This window comes from Somniosus microcephalus, chromosome 3, assembly GCF_052327205.1.
Source record: "Somniosus microcephalus isolate GS21.2 chromosome 3, FLI_Smic_1.0, whole genome shotgun sequence".
Classification (NCBI taxonomy): Eukaryota; Metazoa; Chordata; class Chondrichthyes; order Squaliformes; family Somniosidae; genus Somniosus; species Somniosus microcephalus.
In genome coordinates, this window is record NC_140989.1 from 353,452,940 (window position 1) to 353,475,766 (window position 22,827).

Genomic DNA, 22,827 nt, shown 5'->3' on the forward strand with positions numbered 1-22,827 from the left:
ACAATGTTCCCCTTTAAACGGGATGAACCAGTGCAGTTCTCACACTGTTTAAGGCATGGGGCAGGTGCTGAGTTATGGTTAGGCTCCCTATTCACATCGCTGTGGAGTGGGTGAAAGCAGCTCGCTGTATGTGAACACAACCAGCGCCACAGAATGCTGCTTCCAGGACTCTGACTCAGGCCATTTTTTTTCTGCCAGAATGGCTAATGGGATAGTTGGAACTTTTCAATCAATTGAAATTCTCCTGTCGCACCCACGTTTCTAATGGGTTGTTAAATATATGAAGCAGGCTACGCACCAGCCGCAGTTATACTGCTGGTGGTGTGAAGCAAGATGAAGTGAGTGCACATTTTTAAAAGCTCTTGCTTCCTGGAATACCTACCCACACTGGCAGCTTTACAGTGCCCTTATGGCAAAAATATATCGGGGTATGGCATGGGCAGAAAGATGCAGTATGAAGACAGTGTTATATTACGCAAAAAATCCTGATTCACTGAGGAGGTAAGGTTAGGAACCAGCTGTCCAAGTGTGATGATGATAATTAGTCATTGCTCTTTTATTAATGACTAGCCTGTATTTGTTGCAGCCACAATGGTCAATGCAACATTAACGCAGTGATTTGATAACTCGTTCATTATTAATCTAACTAATCTCTTGTACACGCATGAGATGATATTTCCTTAACTGTGAAGTGGCGGACGGTATAACCTCCATTATAAGTTCCCCCAAGATACCCCTTCCTCCCCCGCCCACCACCACCCAGTGAATAATACGAATTGACCGATAAGCGGGAGCGATAAATGCTGGCTACAGCAATATCCTAAATGTAGCAATGAAGGCAAGTGTAATACAGATACCATAATTTGAATTGGGCTTTAAGGCTGGTTTATATCAGACCAGAGGGCATTGATGCGAATGGGTTCTGCATTGAGGTGTTGTTTTACATCAGACTGTGACAATTCTAGCGGTCAATCATATAATTGGAGTGCAGGTAATGAAGGTTCTATTGTATCGTCACTGCACGCCAGAACTCATTGATGAAGACCTGATAGAACACAATACAGGTTTATGTTCATCATAAGGTGCATCCTCATTCCACTAGAATCAAACAGCACGTAACTGATGTGGGTGAATTGAATTTGGGTCAGAGTTTCGCCCCTGAGGAGTTATTGGGTAAACACATCCCCAGCACCACTCCTGGGCTGGAGTTTTCACTCTCCAACGTGCTGGCAATGGGGGATCCCTGGGGTGTGTGGGGAACCTGGAGGTTTCAGCAGTGTGTTTGTCAGTGGCTTTTTAATCAAGCCACTGCATTTGCATCTGACTTCTGGGTTTCCCGGCCAATTAAAGCGAGCGGGCATGATGACGTCACGCATGGGTCTATTTCAGCCGAGGTGTTTAAAGGAACACGGCAAAGATGACAGTTGAAGGTTTGTGGAGGTGGGAGAAAGATTGGTTGCAGATAAAAATGGATTCTCAATGTTGCAAAGCTGCCCCTCGCTTTAATGATGCCTCCCTGGACCTCCTGCTGTGTGAGGTATTGGGGCCCACAGGGAGGTTTTATTCCCTTTTGACGGGAGAAGGAAGCCAGCCTGGATTACGAAGAAGGCATGGCTGGAGATAGTAGAGGAGGTGAGCAGCAGAAGTGTGGTGGCACGCTCCTGAATACAACGCAGGAAGAAATTTAATGACCTCACGAGGACAGGAAAGGTGAGTACATTCAACTACATCCTCATGTGCTCATCACCCCAACACCCTCACTCTGCTTTCCCAAGCCTTCTCCTGCACATCACGCCTCACACCAACGTCCCTTGCAGGTGCACCCATCCCTCTCTGTCTATGCACTTCCTCACATCCCCATCTGACCATTCACCAATGACACTCACTCTCATGTTAATGCAATGTCACGCCTCTCCCTCATAGTCACCCTCAACAGATGTTATCCATCCATCCATTCCACTCATTCCATGACTCTCACTCAAAGGTCTGTTTCCCTCCTTGCAGGAGAAGAGAGCACAGAACACCAGAGAGAGGCAGAGAACAGAAGGTGGCCCTCCAGTTATAGCTATGCTCACCGCTGCAGTGGAGGAGGCACTTGAAATAAGCGGCATGGCGGTGGGAGACGGAGAGATGGGGAGCTCCCAGCTGCCTGGTGACAGAATTAAATATCACACAGCCACATGGCGTACAACAGTCAGTCATGTTGACTTGTTGTCAGCAGCCAGTGAAATATGATCATCTGCATAATGTTCACTTAAAATATTCTTACCATGACGGTTCCAATTCATGTCTTTACTCTCCCACAGGCCCATCAAGTGTCCAACAGGCGGTGGAGCCAGAGGAGGAAGAAGGCAACTCCTCAGAGGAGGTCGCTAACTCTGAGGGTGCACTGTCACAGGACGTGTGCACACCAAGCACCAGCGCAAATACACACGCGCCGGTGGGACCATCAAGACAGATAGTAGTGTTGTCACCTGGTGTCTCACAGATCACACGTGAGCAAGAGCAGATGGTGGAGACAGGGACAGCAGTGGAGAGTCCTCGTCGGAGGGCGCAGGATGCTCCAGGCTCTGCTCAGCTGAACACAGATGCTGAACCTCGGGGGGGGCCGTCGACAAAGAGGTTGATTCTGGAAGAGCTGCAAAAAAGAAGCGTGAAGCTCTGGCAGGATTTCCAGCCGCGATGTGCACATTTGCAGAGAGAGTGGAGGCGTCCATCTCAAGCATGACTGGCATGGTGTCACAGGCCTTAGCTACGATGTGTTTGTACGTGGAAAGGGTGGCCACCTGCATGGAGCATCAAACGCAGCAGTCAAACAAGTGCATGCTTGCCCTCACCGACAGCTTGCACACTCTGAATGCCGTCTTAACTAGGATGGATCAAAACCTAGCCTTGGCCGTTCATCGCCCCACTGATGTAGCACAATCTGTCCAGCTCATTGCTAGCAGGGAAGTGCGGGTGGGCCATGAAAGGGATGGTGGCGAAAGAGGACATAGAAGTGGGGACTCGATTCAAAGCACTTCGACTTCTCACCTGTTGCCCACCCTCCCCCACCCCCCCTTCCCTCAGTCAGTGCCCCACATGCTGCCTCCTGTCCCGATGGCCGAGTCTGCCCCTGCACAGGTGCAGGTGGAGCCATCTTTAGCGTGGCCCTCACAGGCTCCAAAACCCAGAGGACGTCAGCCAAGAGCACCTGAGCAATCAGAGCAGGGAGGTGAGCAGCCCGCCTCTACCTCTGCTGAAGCCACAGAGGTTGCATGTCATAGGTTTTATAGGAAAAGGAAGATGAAAGATTATTAGTTGCACAAGGGTATGTACAAGGGTCTTTTAGACATGTCACAATAAGTTACTATAAGTTTTGATGCACGTATAAAATTATTTTCCAGTCTTACCCATTTTTGCCTGTAGCCTGCCAACTGGCCTTCTCAGTTCTGATGAATAGTAAGACAAGACTTTATTCTGAGCAATGGTTGTCTGTGAAAGGGATTCTATGTTGATTGCAGGACTGTTTTGTGCTGGGTGGGGGTGCAAGTGTGTTCAGCATGTGGCTGCCAGATGGGTACAGTGGTTCAACCTAACTAAATGTTGCCGTGGCTCAGTGGGTAGCACTCTCGCCTCTGAGTCAGAAGGTTAGTGGGTTCAAATCCCACTCCAAGCACTTAAGCACAGAAATCTAGGTTGACACACCAGGGCAGCGCTGAGGGAATGCTGCACTGTCAGAGATGCCGTGTTTCGGATGAGACATTAAACTGAGGCCCCGTCTGCTCTCTCGGGTGGACGTAAAAGATCTCGTGACACTGTTTCGAAGAAGAGCAAGGGAGTTATCCCCGGTGTCCTGGGCAATATTTCTCCCTCAATCAACATCAGTGAAACAAATTATCTGGTCATTATCACATCGCTGTTTGTGGGAGCTTGCTGAGCGCAAATTGGCTGCCGCGTTCCCTACATTACAACAGTGATGACACTCCAAAAAAGTATTTCATTGGCTGTGAAGCGCTTTGGGACATCCGGTGGTCGTGAAAGGCACAATATAAATGCAAGTCTTTCTTTCTTTCTCTGATGAGTCCATCCCGGGCATAGCGGGTAGCAATGGTGCTGTTGATCATCTGAGGTCCAAGGTGAAACTGCATAAGCTGCACCCGTGCTGATCTGATAGATGACAGATTTAAAGTGGAGATCAGACGCGCAAACCTCCAATGTAGTGAAAGTCACCTTCAAAGTTGTAGAAATCACCTGCAAAGTACTGAAAGCAAACTCTCAGAACAAGTGCTGTGAGGAAAAAGCCTTTCACTTCGGCAAGGAAGCAGGTGTGAGGCCCCTTTCTGTCTGTCATTTGTTCGTCCCCCTCAATTGCCGCTGTGCTCTTTCCTTCTTTTCACTGGCGAAGTCCAAGAAGCTCGGGAAACCCGTAGGCCCACAGTGAAAGTTGAAAACTGCTGTTAAAAAACCTATTAACTACCTTGACGTAAGAAAACTACTAGGCACTTGGTCTGAGTATTAAACAAGGCTTTAATCAACTGTTTTTCAACATGGAGATCTAGTTGTGTCCTTCACTAGTTCCTGTTAAAGAATGTCCTGAGCAAGCTGGGCCTATGCCCAAGTATTTATACTCTCCCTGGACAGCGCCACCAGCAGGCCGCCCAGTATCATTTCATAAGTCATTTCCACATGAATGACAAGATTCACGTCATACCTCTTAATTGCTTTCAATTGCTCACCCGCCTCCCCCGAGGGGGTTTCTCGCCCGCTGCCGAACGCGCACCAGTGAGATGCGGAAGTCAGTGGGTTGGAGCGAGCTTCCATTCGCGCTGTCAATATCAGCGCTTTCTACTAACCTCCCATTCCCAAACCCAATCGTTGCTCCTAGTAAAAATTCCGGACCTGGTTGCTATCCAATGACCCCTGCTTGAAAATGTGGGTGAGCATTGGCTGAGGAATGAATTGAGCTCGCCTGTTGCCTCCACAGTTGAATAGCTTGCCAACACCCTTTGCTCGCACAAGAAGAATGGGAAATGTACTGGGTTGCCTGCAGAACTGTAGCCCAAGTCAGTGCCTTCAGACGAGCGGGTAGAAAACTACGTACACTTTTTAAAAACTGGATCTAGACCAAATCTGAATGACCTGCTTTATCATTTACAGTACAACTTAAATCCAGATCAAATTATTGTTTACCAAATGAAAATTTAATATAACTACGTTCCTCACTTTTTTTCAAACATTTTATGAAACCATTTTGATATTACATAAAATAAATAGGTGAACGATTCTCTGGTCCAGTCAGTTCTGCCTCGCTCTGTCCTAGCATTGGAATGTCAGATGTGACTGTGAGGCTTTAACTGTAGAATATGCTGCCTGGGGAATGGGGTGAGACTTTTTTTTTAAATTCCTTTAAATTTCAAATTTTCATTTACTGCATGACATTTTGACAGGGCTAGACAGACTGGATGTAGGGAGGATGTTTCCGCTGGCTGGGTTCTAGAACGAGGGGTCACAGTCTCAGGATACGGGGTAGGACATTTAGGACTGAGATGAAGAGAAATTTCTTCACTCAGAGGGTGGTGAACCTGTGGAATTCTCTACCACAGAAGGCTGTGGAGGCCAAGTCACTGAATATATTTAAGAAGGAGATAGATAGATTTCTAGACACAAAAGGCATCAAGGGGTTTGGGGAGAGAGCGGGAATATGGTATTGAGATAGAGGATCAGCCATGATCATATTGAATGGCGGAGCAGGCGCGAATGGCCGAACGGCCTACTGCTGCTCCTATTTTTCTATGTTTCTATGTTTACGACATAGAATTATTTGAATTTTTTTTTTATTCGTTTGTGGGATGTAGGCGTCGCTGGCAAGGCCAGCATTTATTGCCCATCCCTAATTGCCCTTGAGAAGGTGGTGGTGAGCCGCCACCTTGAACCGCTTCAGTCCGTTCTGCACAGAAAAGGGCCATTTTCCCCAACAGGCCTATGCCGGTGATTAGGCTCCACTCGAGCCTTCTCCCACCCTACTTCAGCTCACCCCATCAGCATATCCTTCTACTGTTTTCTCCCTCATGTACTTATCTAAATTCCTCTTAAATGCATCTATGCTATTCGCCTCGACCACTCCATCTGGTAGGCTGTTCAGGGGTGATGTCAGGAAGCACTTCTTCACACAAAGGGTAGTGGAAATTGTAACGTCCGTGTGTAATTGAGACACGGACTGCAGAAGTTGGTTATAACAGGTGTTTACTGAATGGAGACAAAACTGGAAATACTATACAAAGTTACTACACAGGCTTATATACAGGGGTGGTCACTACTGGTACTGCAGTATACAGGGGCTGCAGAATATAGTTCCTTCTTCAAGGGACATACACTACAATTCCTCCCCTTTTAGCTAAACAGTACATAACATTCGATTAATAATTAAATAACATATTTACAATTACAGTTGCTATATACATTAGCTGAAGTTAATCAATTATAAATTCAGTCTTTGAGGAGGCTTCCTGATTCTGTCCGGATAACGCCTCTTTGGGGTATCAGGTTCTTCTGGCAAAGTTGATTCGGGATCAACGTCGTTGTTTGGTTCGTCTGCTTCCAATATCACCGATTCTGAGGTAGATGCAATTGGTACTTCGGTTTCATCACCAGGTGTATAGGATCGTGGTGTAGATTTGACGTTTTCCAGTGACTCTAGAATCTGGTCAGCATGGCGTCTTACAATGCTCTCTCCAACGTCCACGGTATACATTAGAGGTCCTTGCCGTGTGCAGATCGTTCCTGGCTGCCATTTCTCTGTGCGGTAGTCCCGGGCCAAAACTGGTTGACCTATCTTAAAACTCCTGGTTGGCCTTTCATTCATATTCTGAAACTGCCTGTTCTCCACATCTCTTCTGATGTTTGGCTTAACCAAATCCAAGCGGCATCTTAGTCTTCGATTGAAGAACATCATGGCTGGAGTTTGGTTGGTAACCGCATGTGTCGCATTCCGGTAGGCAAACAAGAAGTTATCCACCTTCTGTTGTAGGGGTATGTCTTCATTACACATTGCCTTGATAGCCTTCTTGAATGTTTGAACGAACCTCTCAGCCAATCCATTGGTGGCTGGATGATATGTGGCGGATGTGTAATGCTTAACACCATTGTTCTTTAAGAACCTCCGGAACTCTTCAGACACAAACTGTGGTCCATTGTCGGAGCAAATCTGTTCAGGCAGCCCATTTCTGGCGAATATGGTTCGTAAGACTGTGATAGTTTTTTCTGTGGTGGTTGAGGACATTTTTATTACCTCTGGCCACTTTGAATGTGCATCCACCGCAATTAGAAACATCGAGTCCATAAATGGACCAGCAAAATCAATGTGTACCCTTTGCCATGGAGATGAGGGCCACTCCCATGGATGTAGAGGGGCTTGTGGTGGGGCGTTTTGGACCTTCTGGCATCCTGTACAGCTCTTGGTCATCTCTTCGATTTCTCTATCGATTCCCGGCCACCACACAAACGCTCTGGCTAAGTTCTTCATTTTTACCCCTCCCAGATGACCCTCATGAAGCTCATTGAGCACTCTATCCTTCAATTTGGGTGGAATTACTACTCTGGATCCACACATCAAGGTTCCTCGGCACACTGACAGCTATTCTCTTCTTGGCGAGAATGCTGGCAACAGTGGTTCGCCATGTGCTGGCCATCCCTTCACCGTTAAATCATAGACCCTGGAGAGTGTCGGGTCATTTCGTGTTTCCTTTTCTATGTTTGCATTCGTCACAGGTAGACATTCGACTATGGTCGAGTGGAATATCTCCACAGGATCCACTGCAGGTGCTTCTTCCACCGTCGGCAACGGTAGGCGCGACAATCCATCAGCATTCCCATGCTGTTTAGTTCCTTTGTACTCAATGTCATATTGGTGTGCCCCTAGGAAAAGGGACCACCTCTGTAGCCATTGTGCTGTCATTATCGGGACGCCCTTCTTAGGGTTGAAAATGGAGACAAGAGGTTGATGATCAGTTAGTAGAGTAAATTTCTGTCCGTGCAGGTAGTGATTGAACTTCTTCACCCCCCACACCAGGCTGAGGGCCTCTCTGTCAATCTGGGCATAGTTACGCTCGGCTGCAGTTAACGAGCGTGACGCAAAAGCTATCGGCCTCTCTGAACCATCAAGGGATTTATGTGACAGTACCACTCCAACGCCGTAGGGAGATGCATCACACGCCGGTCTTATCGGTAGTGATGGGTTGTAGTGAGCCAATACTTCTCTTGAAGTGATCAGGCCTTTACACTTCTGAAAGGCCCGCTTACATTCATCGCTCCATTTCCATGCTACTCCAGTTTGTAGCAGGGCGTTCAGTGGGTGCAGAATTGTGGACAAATTCGGCAAAAACTTATGGTAGTAATTCACCAATCTGAGGAATGACCTCAGTTGCGACACATTTTCAGGCGCTGGAGCCTTAACTACCGCTTCAATTTTGTCAGGGGACTTATGTAACCCCTCTTCATCAATCACGTGGCCACAATACGATATTTGTTTCTTAAAAAACTCGCATTTGGGGCGATTGGCTCGTAGCCCATGTTCTCTTAGTCTAGTGAGCACCTGCTCTAGGTTGGCAAGGTGTTCACTGTCATTTTCACCCATCACTAGGATGTCGTCCAAGTAACACTGAGTCCCCGGAATCCCTTGCAGGACTTGTTCCATCGCTCTTTGCCATATAGCCGGAGCTGATGCAACTCCGAATACCAGTCGATTATACTGGTAAAGATCTTTGTGAGTGTTTATCGTGAGATATTTCCTAGAGGATTCTTCAACCTCCATCTGCAAATATGCTTGCGCTAGGTGATGTAAAAAGGAGTCTCACACATCAAGGAACTTTAAAGTAAGCTTTAAGCAACTTATAATTATACTATATACAAGAGCGGTCTTCACCATGCCTCTAGGAGAAGCCCTTTTACCATACTGAGCAGTTCAGTATTTATACTAGTCCAAACACAGGAAGTGATGTATGCACAGAGTTCACAGTTCACAGGAAGTGATGTGCACATAACTTCATCCGGAAGTTATTTATTATTATTACACTAGGTCAATTTTTGTAAAACGTTTTCCTCCAGATAGTGAGGTGAAAATATCTTCTATCCTTGGAAGAGGATACTGTACTGTGTGAAGGACTGGGTTCACAGTCATCTTGAAGTCCCCACAGATGCGAACCTTCCTTGGCTCCTCAGACTTATTGTTTAACGTTTTCTTCATGACAGGAACGATGGGTGTCGCCCACTCGCTCCAGTCTACCTTAGTTAACACGCCTGCATTCTCCAGATTCTCCAGCTCTGCCTCGACGGCTGGGCGAATTGCATACGGTACCGGTCTTGCTTTGAAAAACTTGGGAATTGCATTCTCTTCTATTTTTATCGAGGCGGTTACGCCTTTAAGAGTTCCCAGTTCTTGTTGAAATACCTCTTTAGCGTTAGCCAAGATTTTTGACAATCGTCCAGGTGTGACGTCGTCATCCTTTTTACCAGCCACCGTCAGTGCCTGAATGGAGTGCCAGTCTAAACTTATCTTTCTGATCCATTCACATCCCAATAACGGTGGTCCACCATCTTGCAGTATGTACAGATACAATTTCTGTATTTCCTTGCCTTTGTATTCGACAGGCACCCTTATTTTCCCTCTGGGGTATACTTTCTGCCTCGTATATGTCTTCAAGACAATGGATGTGTCTTTCAAGGGTATGTGTGAGAATAGCCGCTCGTAGTCTCGTCGATTCATGATGGTCAGGGCTGATCCTGTATCCAATTCCATTTTGACTTGGGACCCTGCTATCGTGAGGGTGACCCAAATGGTTCGGTGATCCTCTTTTGTGATTACGTTGTGTAGTTTGAGACAGCTTAGTCTCTTGTTCCCGGATTCACTATCGCTCTTCTGGTCTTCGGAACTACTGTCCGTCATCTTTTGTACTTTCCTGTACTTTTCCTTAGTAGCCTTTTTGTTGTCGTTAGTCTTCTTCCTGGACCTGCAAACTCGTGCAATGTGTCCCATCTTTCCGCATTGCCTGCATGTTTTGTCCTTGGACCAGCAGTCCTTCTGGTCATGGGTTGTTCTGCCGCAGCGATAACATTTTTCAAATCCCCGTGTCATTTCATGGGTGCCGTATTCCTGTGGCTTTTGCTGTATTTCCGCAGCTCCCCTTGCTGCTGCTTCGTACGATACTGCCACGCTGAAAGCCTTATCTAGCGTCAGCTCTTTCTCTGAGAGTAACCTCTTCTGGGTTCCTTCACTCAGGAGTCCACAGACAAATTTGTCCCGTAGGGTATCTGCCAGTCCTGCTCCGAACTGGCAGTGCTTTGATAGCTTGCGTAGTTCCGTAACGTAATCAGTATTGCTCTCATCTTTATGCTGATTTCTCTTGTGGAATTTAAATCTTTCTGCTATCAGCAGCGGTGTAGGATTTAGGTGTTCCTGTAGGATATCAACAATTTCGTTAAAACTCTTCGCCATCGGTTTGACTGGAGTGATCAGGTTCCGCAATAGGCCGTACGTTCTTGCGCCCATTAAGTTTAGTAGTACCGATGCCTTTTTCTCATCGGCTACTTCATTTGCCTTGCAATATACTTCGACTCTTTCCACATACGTGGTCCAGTCTTCTATTGCATTATCGAAGGCAGTGATATTGCCAGTCTTCGGCATCTTGGAGATCTAAGATGGCGCCTCCCGCGCTTTGCCTTCTTCCCCAATTGAACAAAATGGCGCCTCCCGCGGTTTGCCTTCTTCTCCGCTGGATTAAGATGGCGCCTCCCGCGCTTTCTGTCTTTTCCGCTGCTGCTAGCGCTGTTGCTGGCGTTTTATGCCTTGATGGCGACGCCCTATGGTCTTTGCGCACTTCCCCCCCACGCTGCTGCCAACACCGCTCTCCGCGGTCCCCGTGGCAAACTGCAGCTCCTCGTGGCTTTCTGCGCTTCTAATTTCTTTTATTTTAATTACTGTTCTTGTCGTCAGAGCAGACCCTATGGGACACTTTCCTCCCTCTTCTCGGGTCTGTACACTGCCCGGCTTCGTAGCACCGGCCGCGCCCTGTGTGCTCCACCCTCTCTCTCTCTCTCTCTCTCCTCTTCCCGACAATGCTGCTTGGCCCCGTTGAAAAGCCACCCGATCGAGCTCTAGCCCGCCGCAGCCCAGGAAGGATCAGTGTACTACCTGCCACCAGCCCGATTAGCTGGAACACCATAGACTGGATAACCAAGCCCAGATCTCGACAGCCTCTCCTGCAAATCTTCGAATTCGATGAATCAGAGGGCGGCTGCCCACGGTCGATGCCCGTTTCTTCTGTTTGTTTTTTTTTCTTTCTTCTGGCCTCGACCTCTAACAACTTCGCTTCAGGGATGGATCCCCGTGAGGTGGTGCAGAACTGTAGGTAAGTTCGGATCTGTTCGTCGCCAGTGTAACGTCCGTGTGTAATTGAGACACGGACTGCAGAAGTTGGTTATAACAGGTGTTTACTGAATGGAGACAAAACTGGAACTACTATACAAAGTTACTACACAGGCGTGGTCACTACTGGTACTGCAGTATACAGGGGCTGCAGAATATAGTTCCTTCTTCAAGTTACATACACTACAGAAATCTGGAACTCTCTTCTCCCAAAAAGATGTTGAGGCTGGGGGGGTGTTCAATATAAATTTCAAAATTGAGATTGATAGATTTTTGTTAGGCACGGGTATTAAATGTTATAGAACCAAGGCGGGTAGATGGAGTCAAGATACAGATAAGCCATGATCTAATTGAATGGCGGAACAGGCTCGGGGGGGCTGAATGACCTGCTCCTGTTCTGATGTTCTGAAGTTTCTATGAGTTCCAAATTCTCACCAGTGTGAGATGGTTGGGATAATTAAAATGTTAGTGAGCCTCCCGCCAGCAATATCAAATGAAGGCGTAACTGCTTCTTCCAGGTGATGAAATGTGTAAATTAAACTGACCCTGAATGATACCACAAGGTAGCCTTCCCAGCCCTACAGTAAAGGACAAGTACGCATTGATGTCCGAGCACTGAGAATTCAAGAGCCTCAATGAGTCCCATTTCTAACAAAAGTCACCTATTCATGTCTGCACTCCCGTCACATATAGGTTATGTGCCTAAATAATTCTCACTATCCAAAATATTACATCTGAAGAGGAAAGCTGACAGATATTTTATTTTAAATAATAAAACATTTAGAATGTTTGGTAAATCGATATTTATAATTTCAGCCAAGATGATTGATTTGCTAACAGTGGAAACTGTAAACCCTTAAAATATGGAATGAACTTTTTCAGCCTTCAATGACATCTGTAGCTAAATATATGCTTTCTATCACATAACTTCTGGCACAAATCCTTTTATCTAAAGTCTGATGCTGTATATTTAAGGCAGTGTGAATTAGCAACACCAAAGTTTTGATTGGTCCCCTTGGATGACAAGACCAGATTTCTGATTGGTCCCTTGGAGGACAAGCCACACCCAGTAGTTAGTCTGGAATGTGTAATTAGATCCTGCCTGCCTGAGTAATCAAGTACTCTGCAATGTGTAATTTGATCCATTCATCTGACTGGCAGGCTCAAGACAGTGCTCACAGTACTGCTTTCAAAGAATAGACAGGGCTCACCCTCACAGGATAGGACCTTCTACCCCCCAACAAGTTCCTGAAAGCACCCCCACAAAAATGTTCTGGACCTTCCCCCCACCCCCTGAGTTCCTGACCACCTTCCATCCCCCCCCCCCAATAAGTTCCTGAGCGTCTGCGTCTGCCCCCGTTTGTAGGGAAATGGTGTTCGGGAAATTGATGGGATTGAAGGCCGATAAATCCCCAGGGCCTGATAATCTACATCCTAGGGTACTTAAGGAAGTGGCCCTAGAAATAGTAGATGCATTGCTGATCATCTTCCAACATTCGATGGAATCTGGAACAGTTCCCATGGATTGGAGGGTAGCTAATGTTACCCCACTATTCAAAAAAAGTGGTAGAGAGAAAACAGGGAATTACAGACCAGTAAGCCTGACATCAGTAGTGGGGAAAATGCTAGAGTCCATTATAAAAGATGTAATAGCAGAGCACTTGGAAAACAGTGACAGGATCGAACAAAGTCAACATGGATTTACAAAAGGTAAATCGTGCTTGACTAATCTACTGGAATTTTTTGAGGATGTAACTGGTAGAATAGATAAGGGAGCACCAGTGGATGTGGTGTATTTGAACTTTCAGAAGGCTTTCGATAAGGTCCTGCATAAGAGATTAGTGTGTAAAGTTAAGGCACATGGGATTGGGGGCAAGGTACTGACTTGGATAGAGAACTGGTTGGCAGACAGAAAGCAAAGAGTTGGAATAAACGGGTCTTTTTCCGAGTGGCAGGCAGTGACTAGTGGGGTACCGCAGGGATCAGTCCTAGGACCCCAGCTATTCACAATATATATTACTGATCTAGACAAGGGAACTAGATGTAATATCTCCAAATTTGCAGACGACACAAAGCTGGGTGTGTGTGTGTGTGCTGTGAGGAGGATGCCGAGAAAGTCCAGGATGATTTGGACAGGTTGGGTGATTGGGCAGAAGCATGGCAGATGCAATATAACGTGGATAAATGTGAGGTTATCCACTTTGGTGGCAAAAACAGGAAGGCAGATTATTATCTGAATGGCAATAGATTGGGAGAAGGGGAAGTGCAACGAGACCTGGGTGTCCTTGTGCACCAGTCGCTGAAGGTAAGCATGCAGGTGCAGCAGGCGGTTAAGAAGGCAAATGGTATGTTGACCTTCGTAGCGAGAGAGTTTGAGTACAGGAACAAGAATGTCTTGCTGCAGTTGTACAGGGCCTTGGTGAGACCACACCTTGAGTATTGTGTGCAGTTTTGGTCGCCTTATCTGAGGAAGGATGTTGTTGCCATGGAAGGAGTTCAGCGAAGATTCACCAGGCTGATACCTGGGATGGCAGGAATGATGTATGAGGAGAGATTGGGTCAATTGGGCTTATATTCGCTGGAGTTTAGAAGAATGAGAGGGGATCTCATTGAAACCTATAAAATTCTGCCAGGACTGGACAGACTAGATGCAGGAAGGATGTTCCCGATGGTCAGGGAGTCCAGAACCAGGGGTCATAGTCTAAGGATAAGGGGTAAGCCATTTAGGACAGAGATGAGGAGGAATTTCTTCACCCAGAGAGTGGTGAACCTGTGGAATTCTCTACCACAGAAGACAGTAGAGGCCAATTCATTAAATATATTCAAGAAGGAGTTGGATATATTTCTTAAGGCTAAAGGGATCAAGGGGTATGGGGAGAAAGCAGGTACTGAATTTGGATGATCAGCCATGATCGCATTGAATGGCGGAGCAGGCTCGCGGGGCTGAATGGCCTACTCCTGCTCCTATCTTCTATGTTTCTATGTTTTTCCTCTCTCCCCTCTTCAATCCCCTCGACTCTTTTCCCCCCCCCTTTGATTCGCAACCCCCCGCCCCCATCCCCCGGCCACCAACTTGATTCTTTTTTTTTATTAGTTCATGGGATCTGGGCGTTGCTGGCAAGGCCAGCATTTATTGCCCATCCCTAATTGCCCTTGAGAAGGTGGTGATGAGCTGCCATCTTGAACCGCTGCAGTCCATGTGGTGAAGGTACTCCCACAGTGCTGTTAGGGAGGCAGTTCCAGGATTTTGACCCAGCGACGATGAAGGATCAGCGATATACTTCCAAGTCAGGATGGTGTGTAACTTGGAGGAGAACGTGGAGGTCATGGTGTTCCCATGCGCCCGCTGCCTTTGTCTTTCTAGATGGTAGAGGTCACGGGTTTGGGAGGTGCTGCCGAAGAAACCTTGGCGAGTGCATCTTGTAGATGGTCCACACTGCAGCCACGGTGGAGGGAGTGAATGTTTAACGTGGTGGATGGGGTGCCGATCAAGCTGGCTGCTTTGTCTTGGATGGTGTCGAGCTTCCTGAGTGTTGTTGGAGCTGCACTCATCCAGGCAAGTGGAGAGTATTCCAACACACACCTTACTTGTGCCTTGTAGATGGTGGAAAGACTTTGGGGAGTCAGGAGGTGAGACACTCACCGCAGAATACCTAGTCTCTGACCTGCTCTTGTTGCCGCAGTATTTATGTGGCTGGTCCAGTTAAGTTTCTGGTCAATAGTGACCCCCAGGATGTTGATGGTGGGGGATTCGGCGATGGTAATGCCATTGAATGTCAAGGGGCGGTAGTTAGACTCTCACTTGTTGGAGATAGTGATTGCCTGGCATTTGTGTAGCGCGAATGTTACCTGCCACTTATCAGCCCAAGCCTGAACGTCATCCAGGTCTTGCTGTATGCGGGCATAGACTGCTTCATTATCTGACGAGTTGTGAATGGCACTGAACACTGCAATCATCAGCGAACATCTGCACTTCTGATCTTATGATGGAGGGAAGGTCATTGATGAAGCAGTTGAAGATGGTTGGGACTAGGACACTGCCCTGAGGAACTTCTGCAGCGATGTCCTGGGGTTGAGATGATGGACCTCCAGCAACCACAACCATCTTCCTTTGTGCTAGGTATGACTGCAGCCAGTGGAGAGTTTTCCCTGACCTTCTCCACGTGGAGCCGAGGAAAGCGTGGCGATAAAGGCCGCAGCCACTGCACTGTTGGGTACTGTGCATGCGCGACCGGATCGAGTGCTCCAAACGGGCACACATGCGCAGAGTCAAAAATGCATTGCAAATAATCAGTCTGTATAGTTAATGTTAGGGAGATGCAAAACATCAGGCCATTTCACAGTAATCTCTGAACAAACTAAGATGCTGCAGTTGGGAAGTCAAGTGTACTGAAAAGCTGTCTGACATGAATCAGTCATTCATGAAAGAAAGACTTATGAAATAATACTGAGCAGCCTATGGGTGGCGCTGTCCACTGAGAGTATAAATACTTGGGCACGGGCCCAGCTTGCACAGGACATTCTTAACAGGAACTAGTGAAGGACACAACTAGACCTCCATGTTGTAAAACAGTTGATTAAAGCTTTGTTTAACGCTTAGACCAAGTGCCTAGTAGTTTTCTTACATCACTGTCCCTTTTACTACTGGGACCTGCATTCAAATCTAGCCCAGGCAGATGTGTTGAATGTCTCCTTTCTCCAGTAGCTGGTGCATCTTTTCCATGAAATCAGTTTGGACAGTTTCAACCCAGTTTCCAGTGGGCATGAGCCTACCACATAAAACTGCCCTCCAATTCAGCAGAATTGTTACTAAAGTGAGCAGCTCAGTCCCAGAACTCATAAGGTTAGTTTGGGTGAGAAATGGCCATGCGATTGAATCATAGAATGATACAGCACAGGAAGGAGGTCATTCGGTCCATCGTGCCTGTGCCGGCTCTTTGAAAGAGCTATCCAATTAGTCCCACTCCCCCTGCTCTTTCCCCACAGCCCTATAAATATTTCCTTTTCAATTATATATCTCGTTCCCTTTTGAAAGTCACCATTGAATCTCTTTCAAGCAGTGCATTCCAGATCATAACAACATGTTGATTCTCCTTATCTCCCCCCTGATTCTTTTGTCAATTATCTTAAATCTGTGTCCTCTCATTACTGACCCTCCTGCCAGTGGAAACAGTTTTTTCTTATTTACTCTATCAAATTCCTTCATAATTCTAAACAACTCTATTAACTCTCCCCTTAACCATCTCCGCTTTAAGAAGAACAGTCCCAGCTTCTCGTAACTGAAGACACTCATCCCTGGTACCATTCTGGTAAATCTGCTCTGCACCCTCTCCAAGGCCTTCAATGCCATGCTGGTGCAACAGGGAAACTTTAGTGAATTTGGTGCGGAGGTTCATTGTCAGGAGAGCTTCACTCTCTGTCTGTCTGATCAGTGTCATGAATGCATGGTCTCGTCAAGACTGAAAGGGATTTGTCAATGAATTCATTAAACTATTTCAAAAAAAGCAAAATCAAAATCTGTGAAAACAAAAATGACGAATAGCGCAACAGCAAAATACTGCGCATGCTGGAAATCTGAAGCAACAACAGAAAAAGCTGGAAACACAAGAACACAAGAAATAAGAGCAGGAGTAGACCAATCGGCCCCTCGAGCCTGCTCCGCCATTCAATAAGATCATGGCTGATCTGATCCTAACCGCCAATCCACTATCACAGAACCATCTCCTGAATCTAACAGAATTAGACACACGAAATAGGAGCAGGATCAGGCTACACGGCCCCTGGGCCCGCTCCGCTACCCACAGGGCCATGACCGATCCGAACCTAGACTCATGTCCAAATTCCTGCCCGCTCCCCGTAACCCTTAATTCCCTTTACTTCTAGGAAACTGTCTATTTCTGTTTTAAATTTATGTAATGATGTAGCTTCTACAGCTTTTTGGGGCAGCATATTCCATGGACCTACCACCCTCTGAGTGAAGTAGTTCCTCCTCATCTCAGTTTTGAAAGAGCAGCCTCTTATTCTAAGACTATGCCCCCTAGTTCTAGTTTCACCCATCATCGGGAACATCCTCCCCGCATCCACCCGATCCAACCCCTTCACAATCTTAGATGTTTCAATAAGATCGCCTCTCATTCTTCTGAACTCCAATGAGTAGAGTCCCAATCTACTCAACCTCTCCTCATATGTCCATCCCCTCAGCAGGTCAGGCAGCATCCGTGGAGAGAGAAACCCGTTTCAGGCCGGTGACTCTTCGTCAGAACTGGAAAAAGTTGGGAGAAGCGAATAGCGCTACAGGTTTAACGACAACCTCACCCCCATAAAGTCACAACAACAATTTGCCTTTTTATCAGCATCTCTCGCAGAGGAGCGTCTCAGATAACTTTACAAGAGGGTGACATCAAGCAGGATTTGGAAAAAAAAATTGGGGGTGTTGGGCCAAGCCAAAGACAGGGATCAAAGAGAAAAGGGTCTTGAAGAGGTTTGTGTAGGGGAGAGATAACAAGCCCAAGTGGTTGTGGGAGATTTTCATAGAGCAGGGACTTGGTGACTGAAAGAACGAGTTCCAATGGTGGAGGAGATGGAGGTAAACTAGGCTTAACAACAACAACAATAACTGGCATTTATATAGCGCCTTTAACGTAGTAAAACATCCCAAGGTGCTTCACAGGAGCATTATCGTCAAAAATTGACACTGAGCCTCATAAGGAGATATTAGGACTGATGACCAAAAGCTTGCTCAAAGAGGTAGGTTTTAAAGAGGGTCTTAAAGGAGGAGAGAGAGAGGTTTAGCGAGGGAATTCCAGAGCTTAGGGTCTAGGCAGCTGAAGGCACGGCTAAAGCAAAGAAAATCTGGGATGCCCAGAAGACCAGAATTGGAGGAGCGCAGAGATCGTGGAGGGTTTTAGGCCTGGAGGAGGTTACAGAGATGGGACGGAGGCCATGGAGGGATTTGAAAATAAAGATGAGAATTTTAAAATCGAGGCGTTGTCAGACTGGGAGCCATTATAGGTCAGCGAGCACAAGGGGGAGATGGGTGAACGGGACATGGTGCGAGTTAGGATACGGGCAGCTTTCTCTAGACGAAAAGAAAATAATTGATCTACCATTATTGTGATGTTAATTTACTCGGGACAAACAAATAATCATTGGAATGAAACAATTAGATTAGACAAAGTTTTTTAAAGGGTATGTACAGAGAACCAAATAAGGGGTCTTAAAAGGTGTGCTTTTCTCGTTGACCATGTTTACAATGCCTGCATGTGAATACAGTCAGCTATTAAAACAGCTGGTTGGAAGTCTCTCATGTTATATCCTCGGGTAGTTTGAGGTGCAAATACATTGCTACTTGTTTGGGCATGTCTTCAGCTTTGAGGTGACCATTTTCTATAAACTTACCTAAAAGGTAACTGATGAATGTACAGACATCTATGATGCGAGTCCATTTGCTAGTTAGGACACATCTTCTAAAAATAAAGTTTGGTGCTTGCTTTTTGTTCTTGTTGGCTCTGTGCAGAGACTTGGCTCCGGGCCAATCACCACAGAAATGTGGACAATGCACTGAGTTCCTGCCAAAATAAACAAAAAGAATTCGCACCAATGTGACTTTCGGATCTGATCTAGAAATGGCCATGTGGATTGCACACTTCCTACGAAGCAATATCGGCTGTCGAATGTACTTAGAGCATCAGTTGTGTGGGGTTCCCTGCCCCAACTCTGCCACTGATTGAATTTACCCAGTTGGGCGGTGCGACAAATGGGAGTTTACCCACCCCATACCCTCCTACTTGTAATAACACTAAAAGGAACAAATGCCTCATTGACGCAGGCATCTCAGTAAGGTTCCTTTCACTTGACTACTACTCTTAAACCGCTTTGGCTGCGTCTAAATTGCCAAGAAAGATACCAACCTAATGAAGTAGGTTTACTGTTACTGGAAAGCCCAGGTTATTATTACCTTATAGAAGGTTGGCTGACCCAGGAAATTACATCACAGCATCCTCATTACTCATCTTGCAGAGCCCTTGCTGACACCATTCTAGTTGATTTAATCCAATTGAACGCCAATCCTCAGCACTCTGGGTGTGCTGTGCAAAGACAGTTTACAATCTTTTTGCTGCAAACCAGGGACTTAAATCAGTACTTCTGAATGCTTCACATCACAAGCCAGCCTCACAGACAGACGCTTCATTTTACTTCGGTGCGGAGAAAGCTTTCATTTTTACCTAATTTTTTTTCCCAGCATTGGAGCATTTGGAGAAATTGACTTCACGCGAGCACTTTTAAGCAATGGTTTGAATAGACAGTTGAGAACACTCGAGTCTGTTAGATTTTCATTGTAAATTAATCAGCTCTTGACTTTATCCATAACTTGGGTCATTTGTCTTTGATGACGGTCTTCAAAGTGGGTCATGCATGCAAATTCATAATGGTTTGTAACCATGATTTTATAGAGTGCTCCAATAAAAAATGTTAAATGGTTTGGAACTGGCACCAGGGGACAGTCCAGATGCAGTATTTCAAATTAGTTTAATATAAAACAACATGAGCTCCATAACTGATATCAGTATAATAGTGTTCAAAATAAACAGAATCTCTTGGATGTGACTGTTGTTTGAAAAGTGCCATAGCTGTGGAGCTTTGCACTTTAACCCTTCGATTGCTCCGTGTCCTCTGCAGCTTTCAAAAGCCCAGGTCCGTTTTTATGTTATCTGCAGCAGTGCCTTTTCGTGGGCGTCAGCCACCGTGCAGTGCCTCAGCCAAGTGGCCATCCTTCACATGTCAACCTGGTCAGTTATCACCAGCAGGCTATTCAACCTTCTGCTGCATCACAGCCAAGCTCAATCCTGACATTACTTGATACTCACACACGTGCACTTCCAACTAGGCTGCCCTCATGAGAAGGAACCCTCGGCGATTTTTTTTCCCCCCCCTCCCTAATTTTTGGCACTGAGGCCCATTGGGAGATCAGCTATCTAAGTGACAAATATGACAAAAGGATTCGATAGGGTGGTTACAGAGAAGCTACTTCCTCTGGTGTAGGAATCCCAAACAAGGGGGCACAACCCTAACATTACAGCCAGGCCATTCAAGAGCAAAATCAGGAAACACTTTTTTCACACAAAGGCTAGTGGCAATGTGGAACTCCTTCCCCCAAAAAGCTGTGGATGCTGGGGGTCCGTTGGAGCATTCAAGACTGAGATCAATAGAGTTTTGTTAGGTAAGGCTATCAAGGGATAGGGATCAAAGGTGGGTAAGTGAGGTTGAGGTACAGATGAACCATGATTGAGTGGTGAAGCAGGCTTGAGGGGCTGAATGGCCGGCACCTGTTCCTATGTAAGTGGCACAAGTCAGGAGTGTGATGGAATACTCTCCACTTGCCTGGATGAGTGCAGCTCCAATAACACTCAAGAAGCTCGGCACCATCCAGGACAAAGCAGCCCGTTTGATTGGCACCCCATCCACCACCTAAAACATTCACTCCCTCAACCACCAGTGCACCGTGGCTGCAGTGTGTACCATCCACAAGATGCACTGCAGCAACTCGCCAAGGCTTCTTCGACAGCATCTCCCAAACTGGCGACCTCTTCCACCTAGAAGGACAAGGGCAGCAAGTGCATGGGAACACCACCACCTCCAAGTTCCCCTCCAAGTCACACACCATCCTGACTTGGAAGTATATCGCTGTTCCTTCATCGTTGCTGGGTCAAAATCCTGGAACTGTGGGAGTACCTTCACCACACGGACTGCAGCGGTTCAAGAAGGCGGCTCACCACCACCTTAAGGGCAATTAGGGATGGGCAATAAATGATGGCCTTGCCAGCAACGCCCACATCCCATAAACAAATTTTTTTTAAAGTGGAGATTGAAGCTGGAATCCGCCTATCATGTTCACTGCCTTAGCCAGGGGGACTAATGTCAGGGGTACAACAGTAATTTTCTCTGATGTTAAGTATGTTGATAGAATTAAAAGAAAACATAGAAAACCACATAACATGTCTAAATTCGGGCTGCCTCGTTCAAATTTAAAAGAAACATAAACTTGTCAGAATTCAAGTTCTGGTGCAGAAGTTCCACTGCTATTCCCGAGGGTTAAATCAGATCTTTCGACGGTTGTTCCAATAATCACAATGTTGTTTAATATTATCACAACCGCACACAGATTTCCTTTTCCATTTTCCCATGAATAGATCTAACTCAGGTTTTTTTTTCCACAGGGCTCCGGGAATGAAGACAGGCCCAGTTGTAAAGTATGCACAGCTGAGGTAAGGCTCTGGTTGCCGGGCATGTCGGGGGTGGGGTGGGGGCGGGGGTTGAGGAGGAGGGGGCGGGGGAATTAAATACAGCTACATGTATTTTTCCTATAAAATATTTTTTTTTAGGCAAGAACAAATAATTGTATTAAAAGCTATAAAAAAATAAATATTGCCAATGATACTTAAGAACCAGTACTAAAAAGTGTCCAAATCTCATTATCCTAGGGGACCACTTGCAATTAAAGTGATGTAATGGGCTTTTGAGTCATATCAGCATTTGTGAGATGTGAGTGCTGTCTGCCATTGCATTAAAATTGACATTGTGTCTAACATTTAAATAATGTGCACTCCAGTGTGAGCTTTACTGTGCCATATCTACATATGAATGCATCTAAGTGCTGGCGTGATTCCTTTTCAACAATATGAGATACGTACTATTTAGCTGTAGTGAAACATCAATATTCCTCATTATCTGTAGTCAGTATAATGAGTGATAGAGTCTCTAAAATTTCATTCAATATAATGTTGAAATTTTAATTGCCTTTAAAATGCAGCACTTTTTTTGTGATCTAAGGATGGGGCCCGAACACGTGAACTTGCAAATGCCTTGATGAACAGTTTAACCTATTAGTTTCATTCCAGCTTGTAGCATAAATATAGAAAGGCAGCTGGTTTTAAATTGGTCTATGAACATAACGCAATGTTATATTATTCATTAAGTTGACTCAATTGTTGTACCGCAACAAGTTACCTTTTGTAAGTACAGGAGCTATATATAAATTAATAAAATATTGATAATGATGGTAATGACATCGAACATTCAAGGTTATTTTCAATCTAATATTTGGTTACAGAAGTGATTGGATGTGTTTTTATTCTGTTTGGTTTCACACAGTGCATGCTATTTTAAGTATTTGCTGGCAGGCTCCAATATCTGTAATGTGGACTCCATTTATTGCTATCTCCTTCCTTGTTCCAGTTCTTTTCAATCAATCATTATTCATTTTATCGAATATAATCACTTCTGATTGTCAGTTCTTATCTAGTGTCACTCTGTTTGCACAAAATGTTCTACATATATTCACTTTATCGAACCTTTATTCTGCTGCCATAACGGTTCAATGGGGTAATACACTACATGATGTGAATATGAGCCATACTGCTCAGGCG

General features: G+C 45.8%; 1 protein-coding gene across 1 annotated transcript in view; it reads left to right on the plus strand.

Moving 5' to 3' along the window:
* Positions 1-22,827, plus strand: part of LOC147122352 (uncharacterized) — a 304,503-nt gene that overhangs the window by 54,669 nt on the left and 227,007 nt on the right. Inside the window, exon 3 of the mRNA XM_085983414.1 lies at positions 21,619-21,666. Within this exon, the coding sequence (XP_085839540.1) occupies positions 21,619-21,666 (48 nt within the window). The remainder of the gene's footprint in view (positions 1-21,618; positions 21,667-22,827) is intronic.